At 49.2% G+C, this 13284-nt stretch overlaps 1 protein-coding gene and 1 pseudogene across 1 annotated transcript; one reads left to right on the forward strand and one right to left on the reverse strand.

The window, feature by feature from the left end:
* Positions 1-4642: 4642 nt before the first annotated feature.
* Positions 4643-6607, reverse strand: LOC112877005 (senescence-specific cysteine protease SAG39-like). Its single transcript, XM_025941199.1, has 2 exons — positions 6028-6607; positions 4643-5566 (listed from the first exon to the last, which is right to left on the reverse strand). The coding sequence occupies exons 1-2, from the start codon at positions 6488-6490 to the stop codon at positions 4974-4976; spliced, it is 1056 nt and encodes a 351-aa protein (XP_025796984.1). The 5' UTR covers positions 6491-6607; the 3' UTR covers positions 4643-4973.
* A 3906-nt stretch (positions 6608-10513) lies between these two features.
* On the forward strand, positions 10514-11782 carry LOC112877009 (annotated as a pseudogene).
* Positions 11783-13284: the final 1502 nt, after the last annotated feature.

Raw genomic sequence — 13284 nt, forward strand, 5'->3', positions numbered from 1 at the left:
GGGAAAAGTTGCCAGAGCCACGAGCCGACGAGGCGAAGCCAATCACGCTTCTTCCGGAATTTTCCCTGCTCCGCGCGGTCGTTTTCGCGTGAAGAAGGGTGGCGTGCGCCCGCTGGGCCGCGGAGCACGGGCGCGTGTGAGGCGGACGCCGGATGAGCTGGGCTGCGAAGGTGATACGACGAGTTCCACAGCAAGTTGAGCGCGAATAACTCACAACCTACCTACGGTAGTACGTTCTATTTTGTTTCTCAAAAAAAAACTACGGTAGTACGGTGTTCTTTAAAAACCCTCGCTCATAATGTATATAACTTTTTTATGGGACACCAAATTATTATCTAAGGAAAAGCTACAGCTAAAGATATAGTTTGGTATCTGTTCTAATAGTTTGGTGATAAATGACTCCTCAACAGTGTCCGAGGACACTATTAAGTATTCCCGGGTACAAATTATAGATTGTTTTGATTTTTCTGGATGGAGGGGGTAATACTGTTATATTAGTGTTTCGTGAACCAACGCTGAGTTAAGCATTCGGAACCTTTTCTAAGTGAGCATACATCAACTGCAAAACACCAATATAGTCGTAGAATATTGCTTCAAACTATACACCATTTTATATATATTCTTGTATACACTAGTAACAATGCCCGTGCGCGATATGATAATGATTAAAACTTTAATGTAATGGACCAATCCTTTCTGTACTCTTAAAATATAAAAGAATCAATAACTTAAGATTCAAATAAACATGAGACGAGCATAGATTCAAGATTTGCTAAATGAATATACAAATGTTTCCATAGAAAAATAGCATGCATTAAAGATTGTAAGTTATAGCTAGCAACCTAACAAGGGAGCATTTGAGTAACGAGTACAAATCACAGAGGTAAAAAAAAACAATACAAACATATTACAAGTTATATCTTCAAGTATAACCATGAACTGCTCCTAGTGTTTTCCATAGGACGGATCATATATCAGGAACTTGAAATATGCCTCTATGATGGTGAGGTATAACTCGACAAGCTTGAGGTAGACATGCTCCTTATTACCGTTCCTCTCTTCGTCTTTTAAATTCAGTTATAGGTACCTACCTGCAAATGAGTCAAGAAAGAGCACTGAACCACTGATGATCTCTGTACATGAGATGCATGTCTGCTGGCAATGTTCTCTTTTGAAAGGTTCTTACATAAACCTATGGCAACCATCGACATTCCGGGGATGATATACAAAGTAGGCATTTCATTGTTGCCTAGACTTCTCAAGCCATTCAGTTTTTCGGGCAGGATATGCACCAAAACATGCACCAGCGTCTAACCATATGCACCGAAACAGCACTGGGAAGTTCTAGTTGTAGGAACTAAGCAATGCAACAAAAGAGTAGGATTGTAAGAAAAGAAACAGTAGACAATACCAGAGTCTAACCATAACAGTCCAGGCCCCATAATCTCAAACAACTTGGGAGTGTGTCCATCCTTGACTCTTGATCAGAATAACGGCAACGACCAGTACTGCAGCCTAAAACAGAAATCCCAATAGTGAAAATGAAACGTTTCTCTAATTAGAACCACATGCCCTAATTATTCGAAGGAAAAATTAAAATCAAGGAGAGGAAACGACGTGATGAGCAATACTATGTATGTGTGATATCCGGACCATTAGGGTCTAGGTGAAGGAGTGTAATGCAGCAGGCTTAAGCATCAACAGCTTTTTTTCAGTCAGCGGGAAAACCAGTTAAAACCCTGAACCTTTCATCAGACTTCATTTAAAGAAAAACAGTAAAGCAATAATGATATATCCAATCAGAAAACTTGTTAGTATTGAAGGGTCACTGGAGCAAGAAAAGAAAGATGAGTTAATACAGACACCAGAAACTCCATGTGAATTAAGACAGATAAAAATAGAAATCAACAAACTTCTTATAGATAAGTCAGACTCTTGAAGATTGTTGCTATAAAAGAGAACAGATGAAACTTGCGATTAAATAAGATTTATATATGAACTTATGTCCACACGGATAGGCCATGGATCAACATCTGAATTAGCATCCCAGTAAGCATCATATCATACATGACAAATGACGGGACAGAATTATACTTACAAGATAGTTAAATATGTCAGCTTTCCAAGACCAGGAGAAATAAACCCGATCAAAAAATAAATCCCCTGAAAATAGATGATGTGCGAAAAATGGGAAGAATACTAATTAATAAACTACGAAAAGCAAAGCAACATATAAAATACACCCTTATAGGTAATGCAATGTCGACATATAACTAAGCTCTGGCGGGAACCGGGTTCAGTTAGCCTATTGCCTTGTAGGTATCTAACATCAAAAAATAATACTATGAATCAGCCTTACTATTACAAAATGTTTGACAAAAGCTAGAATATTCTATCAGTGCAACTGGACAGGTAAAAGCATCACTGATCAAATCAACTACTTTGATTGACATATAGATTGACTACTTGAACCAACCACGTAAGGAACATCCTCTCTATTCCTAGCACCTTCTATTTGTATGAATAACAAACCTGAGATTAACCTACGTCCCTAATCGATAACACATATATTTCAGCAAGTGACAACCCAGTGCAAAGCTAGAGCAAAACTGATTTAAGTCTGAATATAAAGGCAGTAAAAAAAATTAATACAATTGCAGATGATGGTTCTTACCGGTTAACAAACTTCATTTTTGATCAGTTGGGTTCACTTCTTAACATCAGAGCCAGTGTCCAAGTAGGTTGACACGCAATCTAGCTTAACATATTATCTTGTTCCACCATCATGGGCTGCTCCTCATAGAAACCATCGACATTCTGAAATACTAAATCAGTAACTTTATGATGTACTAATGGAAACTAAGACAAAGTTAATCAGGTTCTTGACTTTTTTTTTTCTTGCAATAACCAACCGAGAGACACACAAAAATTAGCATCTGATACTTTTCCCATCAGAAAACGTATTTTAGTGCATTACATGGTAAAATTGAATTTGATCATTTTATCTCACACCAATCTGTTGAAGAAAACTCAACATTTTTTATACCGCTCGCATCAATGTTGGAGAAGAAATCTTTTGTCTAATAAAGATTTGTAACAGCACATGTCTATGTTCCTATTCACTGCAGCAAGGAAGAGAAATAGCTTGGGTTGACTGCTCACCGTTGGGGTGATGAATGTGATTTTCAGTGGACGGCAAAGTAGTCTTGGTGGTGACCGACGGACAACTCCCATAGTGGCAGAGTAGTTTTGGTGGTGGCCGACGGACAACTCCCGTAGTCCCACGGTGCCATGCATTTCCGGCTACTGCTCCTGCTGGCCAGCCGCGAGCACGAGCGCCAACTAATCCAACATGGAGCACCAGGCACCCTACCACCGGATGTTCACCGTCTCCGTTGCCCATGGCCACCCAGCATGCTGAGCGGCACGACAGACACCATGGGCATTTGTGCATCTTCAGGGGTATTCCGTCGAACAGCTTACTTGCACACGCCATTGTGCGCCCGCTTCTTCTGCTCCACCGCTGTAGCATGTAAGACACCTCCGGAACCTGCTGCCCCTGCCCCCTGCTCGCGTGGTGATGTCCTCGTGCTCACGCTCGTGGAGGCGACAGCCGGACGCTGCGGTGTCGTTGACGAGGAGCCCGGAGGGGTCGGAGAGCGCCTTACGCGCGCGGCGGAGCTGGCCCTCTTGGATATCCGCGGGCCCCCGCAGCACGTAGGCCGCGATGTTGGCGAGGCGCTCCCAGCGGCGCACCTGGTCGACGCCGTCGCACGCCGCGCTGCAGACGTCGAGCGCCTTAACGACGCTCGTGGAACTCGACCACCATGACCCGGAACTCCTCCTGGCAGATGACGAAGGCCTCGAGCAGGCGCCGGATCCACACGACGGAGAGGAACTCCTTGCCCCCAAATTGGACGCACGTTTCACTTCTACATCTCACCTATATTGGGGGCGCAACCTTGGATGACAGCGGCGATGAACCTCGCCAACTCCAACGAAGGAAGCTCATTCACCATGTATTTGTTGCCATCTCTGCGGGTGAAGGAGAAAAGGGCGACGTGGATGGGGAGGTGAGGCTGGAGGCAGATGGAAACGGTGGCGCATTGCTGCAGTCCCCCTGCGCCCGCCTGCGACATAGCCTCCTCCTCCTGGTTCCAAGGACCACCGCTGCCACCAAAGCGAAGCAGATGGAGGGGGTGACGCAGATGGAGGAGGGAGGCACCAAGGCGCCCCGGGTTGCCACTGTGTCCGCTTCCCTGGGTTGCCACCAATTTAGGGGTCAGAGCGAATTAGGAATCTTGGGAGGGAGGGCCGGAAGGGCGCGCGGATGGGCAGGGGCCGCCCGTGAGCCGGAAAAATGGATGGGGACGGAGGGCAGCAAAGCGAGATAAAGATGAGCTTGGTTGGCGGTGATGCCGCGGAGGGAGGGGAGGCGATCCCAGGCGGGTACGGCGGGGCCCAGCTATTCGTGCGGTGAAAGAAACCACCATGGATTGACAGAATCATTTTTCTTCGATCTGCCGCCCTCAGCTGAAGCCATATCCCACCTTTTAACTCCGCGCTGTGGGTTCAATACGAGGGGTACAGTAAACCTAATTTTGGTAGAAGTTGTTTTTAAAAATTTTCGATCTTTATAGTATATTTATATTTATAGTATAGATTTAACTAGTTTGAAAACCATTCTGCACAGTACAATACTCGTGTCGCCACCACATAAGGTACAACCCCGAGCATTCTTACTGCTGCCGGGCTTGCACATCTACACACATCATGCCATAGTAGCTTACGCACGCACTAATTGGAGTAATTTAGGACGTTAATCTAATCGCAGACTAGGCGAACCTGCCATGCGCGTCTGACGTAGCGTGCGCGGTCTTCGTGCTACGAGCACCCGAACCAACGAACACCACCAGCCGTACTATATCCTGTGGGGTCACCGGTTGATGCCGACTGGCACGGCGGCGAGCAACCTAGACGGGGTAGGACGGCAGCTTGGCGAGGCCGCAGACGCCCTCCCCGCGGACGCCGCGGCGGATGCGGACGTAGCCGCCCTCGCCCCACGACGCGCCCCACGAGTTCTTCATCACCCAGTACCGTGTGCCGTCGCCGGCCGTGCCGTACCCGACGGCCGTGACGGCGTGGTTCAGCTCCGTGCCGCAGCCGCCGCCCCCCAGCACGCCGCCGGCGTAGAACCGGAACGCGGGGTCCGCGCCGTTGATGGCCACGGACACCGGCTGGTGCGCCACGGCCGCCGCGAGCGCCGCTTCGTTGTTGCGGGGCACGTCCTCGTGGCCCCGGATGGACGCGGCCCGCGAGGCGGCGGCGGCCGACGAGCGGCAGGACCCGTCCTCGCCGTTGTACGGGTACCCCGACTCCGAGGCCAGCCCGCCGCGCCGCGCGATGAACTGGAAGGCGTCGTCCATGAGGCCGCCCTCGCAGCCCTGGTCCTCGCCGTAGACGTCACAGTCCACCAGCTCCTGCTCCGACAGCGACACCAGACGCCCCGTCCGGATCTTGTTCAGCCCTTCCACCGCCGCCACCGCCGAGAACGCCCAGCAACAGCCTGCAACCATGCATATGCATATGCTGCCATGTTAGACTTGGACTGATAGAAATTCCAATAATTCACGTCAAAAACTTCGTCATTGACTCAAACCAACGATTGGAATGGATGATGAGCCTGATCGACATGGCTAAAAAAACACTGAAATTTTCAAACCAAGTTACTTTTGACCTTCCTGACTATCATTATTGACCAAAAGTCCATGCACTGGTAGACTCTAGTCTCCTACCAGTGCAAAATCTAGTGTCTGTTCTGCTGTAACCTTTCCGTTTTGACCGCACGCGTGCGTTACGAAAAGGCTAGCTAGATGGAGATGTGTCCACGCATGCACTGCACAAATTGCAAATTTATACCGCGGTAGATTTTGACCAGCTATTTTTACCCTTACGTCCATTGATTTTTCATTCAAAACATATACTCAAATCATGCATGTGGTGTGTGCGCGTGCCGGTGTTTCGTACCACAGTCTCCTTGGTCCTTGACGCCGGTAACGGCGCCCATGGCCCGCCAGTCCACGCTCTGCGGCGCGTCCGCCAGGCTGACGTTCTCGTACCTGAACCGGCCGGCGCGGCTCCCGGCGGCCGGCGCCGGGCGCCGGTACCCGGTCCTGGAGGCGCGGAACTCCTCGTCGGTGAGGTCGGCGAACCTGTTCGTGGCCAGCCGGTGGCCGTGCTTCCCGGCCGCGGCGTTGAACGAGTCGATCAGTCTCGCGTTGGCCCGGAATATCTCCAGCCGCCGCGCCTTCTCCGCCTCGTCCCTGTACGCGCGCCCGTGCTCCGCCATCCACGCCTCGTGCCGCAGCGCCATCGCGGCGGCGTCATCCTCCCCGGCGGCCAGCTCGCGCGCCGCGAGCGCGCGGGGAGCGGCCGCGCGCACGCTGGCCGCGACGAGAACGGCGGCGAGGATGAGCCGCGACATGGTCATGTGTGCTAATGTGCTATGCACAGTTGCACACAATGGCTAGCTAGCTCAGGTGCGTGCTGTGCGCAGCAGCCACTAGTTTTGGTGGCCCAATCCAAGTAGCTGCTTCTTCCTGGCCAAAAACTGCAATGCAGGGATGGCCTTATATAGAGCGTCGTCAGTGCCAGGAAAGAACAGAGAAAAGTTAGGCATCGTTAACTGTAACTCGATTAGCGCTAACAGGCGAGTTAGCCTAACACAGATTATCCATGGAGGAGGAGGAATCATGATGATTGGCGCGAAGAAAAGAGCCGTGAAGTAAGCTCCAACATGGACAGTTTTGCTCTCACATTTTCATTCACTCATTCTCCTGAAAGGATCCAAAATTCAGACGCACAAACCTGATGCAGCTAGCGGACATGAGCATTCATTAGATAACGAACATGATGTTACCTGCCGTCTCTTTTGGCCGAGCGAGACGGGCAAGAACATGGAGTCCACAAGAGTTTACAAATGCCTCGCGCTACCGTTAGCTGATTGGGTCCCTGCAGGCCGGGCGCATGCATGCAGCCTCTGCTGGTTGAAGCTTGGAATCCGATTGGTGGCGTGAGCCAGCGGCTCTCCTCCATCGCACTGCACCATGAATGATTCCTGAGGTTCTTGTGTGGTCTATAGGGGTGTGGATTCCAACGGTGGTAGCCTTGGAATCCCTTGGCTCGAGGTTGAGAGATTGGGAGGGCCTCTTGTCCTCTGAGAGGTTGGGAGTAACCATTGCGTGGATACAAAGAGCTAGCGCCTAGGTGTCATTGTTTGGGACGTAGGAATTTGTATCCATTTCTTTGAATTGCGACTCGTAGCTCTAGAATTGGGGAAGGTCGTCTATGGACATTGCAACAAGAGAAGAGAGAAGTTGCCAGGCTGACCAAAAGGTCTTGGATCAGTTCATAGTTAGCAATGGGCTTTTTCATTACTGGCCGACATCACAATATTTGTTGCTCATATGGCAACATACACCAGCCAGGGTTTCAGAAATCCATCAACTGAGAATGCTGATGCATAGATCACTAACTTCTGATCTGATGGCCTCAGGAGTAGCACGCCACTAACTCGACTGCTGGAGATGGTTTCCCATGCATGATTGCACCCAGTTTTGAAATTGCTGCCCAACGGCTGATCAGGTCATGTCGCCGTCGCAGTATCTCCGTTTGTAGACGCAAGAAGGCACGGCCAGCAGCCAGCTTGATTGGAGGCTATGCATTTAACAACTGAATCCGGGCGAGGGTCGTCAACATGTGGGGGCCTCCCCGGTGTCCACTGCTACCAGCACTCGAAGATGAGATTCCGGTTGGGTTCCTGTCAGCTGCTCTAGGCTGCAGTGCCACTCTTGCATCATCAGTCCCCATGAATCCATGACACAGACGCAACTCATCATTTGCGTTCTTTGACACTGGCCCTCTCACCCGTATCTGCCTCCGTTTCAGATAAGAAATGTTCTGCTTTTTTTTCTTCTGTCCTACATGTTGTAGTTAGGATTGTTGTCCCAGATAAAATTCAGCTGATAGTTCAATAGTTTCAAAAAGAAAAGGAGACCAAAGTCTGATTCACCAAATTACCAAAGTCTGGCCAGTTACATCCACGTAAAAACGTGAAAAACGACTCCGCTTTATCTATGCTCTAGACTCTAGTGCTCTTCTGCCGGTCGCCACCAGCAATCTCCCTTCTTGGTCCCGGTGGAGCAGCCGCACGAGCTCCAGCGGCGCACGCGCGCGCGCATGCCCTCCGGAACCGGCCTTATCAGCCAAGATGATAGCGTGCGGCCGCAGCTCGATGAACTCATCTCTCTCCATCGCTAGCTGCTCTCTTCCATTTCAACCGTGGTCTCTCTCTGGTCTTTGTGTGCGGGACACTCCGACGTCAGATGCCACACCAATCGCGGAGCTTTCTGAGTGTGCCATCGATGAAAGCTCCTCCTCCTTTGTTTTTTCTTTTCTCTCTTCGCCGCAAAGCCTTTTCTGCTGGACGGAAGCAACGAGAGAAAAGAAGTGGAGGAGGACGAGAGCCCTCCCGGGGAGTGTGGTGTGGCCGTGTGGCAATGAGCCCATGACTGGGAGTATTTTGACCATAACGGGCTGGGCTTTGATACTGAGAGTAGCAGTGGCGATGGTTTATTTGGCATGTGGCCCATAGCTGAGCTCGACTGTTTCGGCAGCATTTGCTAGCACGTCCGGATCGTGATGTGTTCCAGACTTCAAGAGGAAGAGCGTTGCTCTTGGCTTGATCCGGGGCAAATTTCTTTTACTTTAGTATTTTTTTAATAAAAAACTGCATGCTAAGAGCATAAAAAGGCTACTTAGCCACACCAAATTATTTGGCATGACTCAGGCAAGCCAAGCCGAAGGGGCTCGCGTGCCTCAAATTTGTCACGACAAATAAAAAATGCCCATGATCTGGCAGGAAATGACGGTATCTTTGTTTTCCTTTTTGCTATATATTGATGCCCATGTGGGATACGTTTTTCGTAATGGGACAAAAGTTAGTAATATGTTACTCAGCAGGAGTAGAACAAATAAGGGGCGACAGATGTCGTTTGCCTGCTTTAAACCGTTGTATTATTCCTTTTTACCAACATACATAAGCTCAGCACGTTCATCGACCGTGCACTTTACAAAAATTGTACGAGCGAGCTGCCTGCTTGATGAACCCTCTCTAGCACTTTCCCCACATCAGTGCTGCTTGAATCTCCCAGCTACCGCATTTCTCCTTCCCCCCCTCCCTCTCATACTTGTGGATCACATGCAACTACTCAGCCAACCGCTGCCTCCCTGTTCTACCAATTCATCAGGCCTTCAACTAAACAGTAGCATCAAGATTCAGTGGCAATTTTCTAATCAATTACAGGGAGCTCAAAGAGCCCAGGCAATTCACTCAGGATCCGAACCAAACAGATTACACCTGCAGCGAGTCAACGCTATGTGTCCGTGTCCATTCTTCTTCGTGAGTCCACCTCTACCAAGGTGAGAGTCAACGGGCCTGCCCAGCTTCTTCCTCGCTCCACTTCCACGATTTCCATCTCCGCCGCCTCCGGAGGGCCAGAACCGAGGGTCCGCGCTCTGGGGCCCGGCTTATCGGTTCGTCTCCCTAGAAATAGCACATGGCAGCCACGCGTAGCTCACGTCGGCGTCGATCTTGTCGGCCGGGCCAGCTCGGCTTGACAAAAGGCGACGCCAGGAGAACCGTTGACCGCGGAGGAGCTGAGTCAGAGCTCGAAGAGAAGGGCGAAGAGCTTCCCTTTCATGCGGGATCCAATCAGGCTCACTCGATCTGACGCTCCCAGAGGTAAGTAAAGAAGCTCTCCGAGTCGCCCCAGCCAACCCTTATCCATTCTTGTTTGCTTGATGCCAAATCAGATCTCCCTTGCAAAGTATGCATACCTGTGCTTGCAGTGGAGAACCGATCGAGCCTTTTTCCCCCAGGTAGGATAGGGATTAAGCTAGTCTAGAGCGAATGCTGCGACGAAATGCCTTTGCTCCTGTGTGTTCTTTGTCATCCAACCTATCACCAAGGTTTCCATGCTCACCCCAGAAGAGAGATTCTCACTGGATTTCATGGATTTTTTAAGCTACAACTTGACACCAGGTAGGGAACCAGAGATCCGATCTCAACGAATGGGGAATTGAGGATATAAAGTGAAATGGATTTTTTTTTGAAGGGACTGAAATGGGAATTTGACCTAGAAAGAAAAGGACAGGTAGGGATGAGGGGATGATGACTCTGCCCTTCCCGTGCCAGAGGGCCAAACGTGGAAGGGCCGGGCCGCTGCCTTCCCCTGCGGCCCTGCCTATGGAACACAGTCCAATTTCTTCATGCTGCTGTTCAATTTGGGTTCGTGACCATATTTCAACTACAAATAGGCCTACCATCTTGGTCAGCCCCGTTTAGATGTGGCGTGTCTCCTGATAATCTGCAAGTCCCCAAATATGTTCCTTCCCAGTTACCTATCTCATTATTATATGTTAACATGCGCTCTGTTATCTGAATTTCAGGCCCTTGAGCACGATCGCGGTAGATCCAGGCTGGCTGATGGCTGACAACAGCATTCCGCAAGTGTCGATAGAAGATCCTCCTAATGTGCTGAAAGGATACCATCTGAACGAGCTAAACAGGTTCAACGATGCAGGTCAACCCCATTAGATCCCACCGATCAAAACCCCAAAGATCAAAATCCCGAACAACCTGCAGAACACAGCTCTGTGCTTCAAATCAGGGAGTTGCCAAGCTTGGGACTTGTGGGACTCATCCTTTTTGTCTACCTGCTAGTGGGTGTCATCACCTTTTACCTTGTCATGGATCAGATATCCGGGAAGACAACTAATAGAGTGCTTGATGCTTTGTACTTCGTCATTATCACAATGACCTCGGTTGGCTATGGGGATCTTGTCCCAAACAGGGACACGACAAAGCTGCTTGCCTGTGCTTTCGTCTTCATAGGCATGGCGATGATTGCTCTCTTCATCAGCAAAGCGGCGGACTATTTTGTTGAGAAACAGAAGGTGTTGTTCTACAAAGCACTGCACATGAATATGAAGGGTGGTGAGGCCAAAATGCTCAGAGCAATGCAGACAATTCGGATGAAGTACAAATTCTACACTGTCCTCTACTTCTTGCGATGGTTATGGTTGCTGGCACTCTATTTCTGTGGAAGGTTGAGAAGCTGAGCCTTGTTGATTCCTTCTTCTGCTTCTGCGCCACGATCACTGCCTTGGGTTATGGGGCTAAAAGCTTCTCATCCAAATTGGGGCGTGTTTTTGCGATATTTTGGATAATCACGAGTACTATCATCCTGGCTCAGTTCTTCATGTACCTTGCTGAGCTCTACACTGAGCGACGACAGAAAATGCTGGCCAGATGGGTGCTCAACAGGAGGATAACAACCATGGACCTTGAGGATGCTGATCTGGATGGCGACCGACAAGTTAAGTGCATGACTAATTACCTCATTTTGCCACCCATCTTCCAGCAATCAATATTTTCAAAAGTGCTTGTATCACTGATGCTGACGTCTGAACCTTATCTGTTTACAATGCTGCTGAATTCGTACTTTACAAGCTAAAAGAGCTAGGCAAGATCAGCCAAGAGGAGATATATTCTTTCCTCAAGGAGTTTGACCAGTCTGGCACACTCTCGACTCATGACCTTACTCTGGCACAAGCCAGTCAATGACTGTTGTATGCATATGTATTTGATTTTGCTGGTTGAATCAAGCCTGTAACAAACAAATAGTTGCTGGAACTCTACTATCCCTGTGGTTGCCATGTTTCCAGAGCTGTAGGCAATCAGCAAGTCTGATGCATCTGATTCCCAGAGATCATTCAGGAATAAATGCAGAAATGAACTTAGTTCCGGGATCATGACAAGGCACAACACGTAGAACATTTGTAGTCGCAGAACATTAAACAATTCACTTCTAATGGATCTGCAAAACCCCAAGTTCAGGTTACTGAAACAGTGTAAAAGTTCTTGTCTGAAACGCTACAGCCGGAGGTCTAGTAGCCGCGGCACACCAGCCTCGCAGGGCCCACACGTCATACACACCTACTCAGCAGCGTCTTTGTTCAGCGTTGGCGTACTGTCTCCTGGCGCCACACCTGGATCAGCAGTGGTGACAGACGGACGGGGAGTCAACGGACCTGCGCAGCTGTTTACCAGCGAAGAAGTACAGAACCAAAGGGAAGCAGCAGGCCGACAAAAAAAAGGTCAGCTCGTTTCCCTTATAAGGGGAAAAAATAGCACACGGCAAGCACGCGTAGCTCACGTCGGCGTCGATCTTCTCGGCCTAGCGGAGTTGACAAAAGGCGAAGCCGAGACGGCGGAGACGGCGCAGGAGCTGAGAAAGAGCTGGAAGAAGCGGGCGAAGAGCTTCCCTTGCACGCGGGATCCAATCCGGCTCACCCGATCTGACTCTCCCAGAGGTAAAGAAGCTCCCCGAATCGCCCCAGTCAACCCATCTCTTCTTGTTTGCTTGATGCCAGGTCAAATCTCCTTTGCAAATTGCAAGCACTACCGGTGCTGCTTCAGCCTTCAGTGTATGTATACCTGTGATTGTGCTGGAGGACTGAGCTTTGTTCTCCTGGATAGCATAGAGAGTTAGCTGGTCCTGAGTGAATGCTGCAACGAAATGCCTCTGCTCCTGCGTGTGTTTTTTGGTCCCCAGCAAAATCTGTCTGTTCTTTATCATCCAGCCTTGCTTGAATAGTGGAAATCCATCCCTTCCAAGGGTTTCCATGTACATCCCACAAGCAATTGGCGCCCCATTTCATGGATTTTTTAAGCTATAAATTGACTCCAGGTAGAACCGGAGATCCAATCTCAGCTGAGGACAGAGTCTGGAATGGAAATTTGACCCAGAAAGAAACGGACATGTTGGGATGAGGGGTTGATGACTCTGCCCTTCCCGTGCCCAGAGGGCCAAACGTGAAAGGGTCAGGCTGCCTTCCTCTACCTATGGAATTAGCCATCATACTTTATTTAAAAAAAAGGATTAGCCATCATACAGTCCATTTTGTTTTGCCTCACCTCAATCTGTTATCACTTATCAGATAACGGTACTGTATAATATTTCTTCATGCTGCTGTTCATTTTGGGTTTGAGATGGCATCTCAGTTTCAAATAGGCTTACCATCTTGGCCAACTTTGTTTATGTGTAGCACACTAGCACATCTCTTGATAATCTGCAAGTCCCCAAATATATTCCTTCTCAGTTACCTATCTCATTATTATATATGTCAATATGCGCTCGATTATCTGAATTTCAGGTCCTT

Source organism: Panicum hallii, chromosome 9, assembly GCF_002211085.1.
Source record: "Panicum hallii strain FIL2 chromosome 9, PHallii_v3.1, whole genome shotgun sequence".
Lineage (NCBI taxonomy): Eukaryota > Viridiplantae > Streptophyta > Magnoliopsida > Poales > Poaceae > Panicum > Panicum hallii.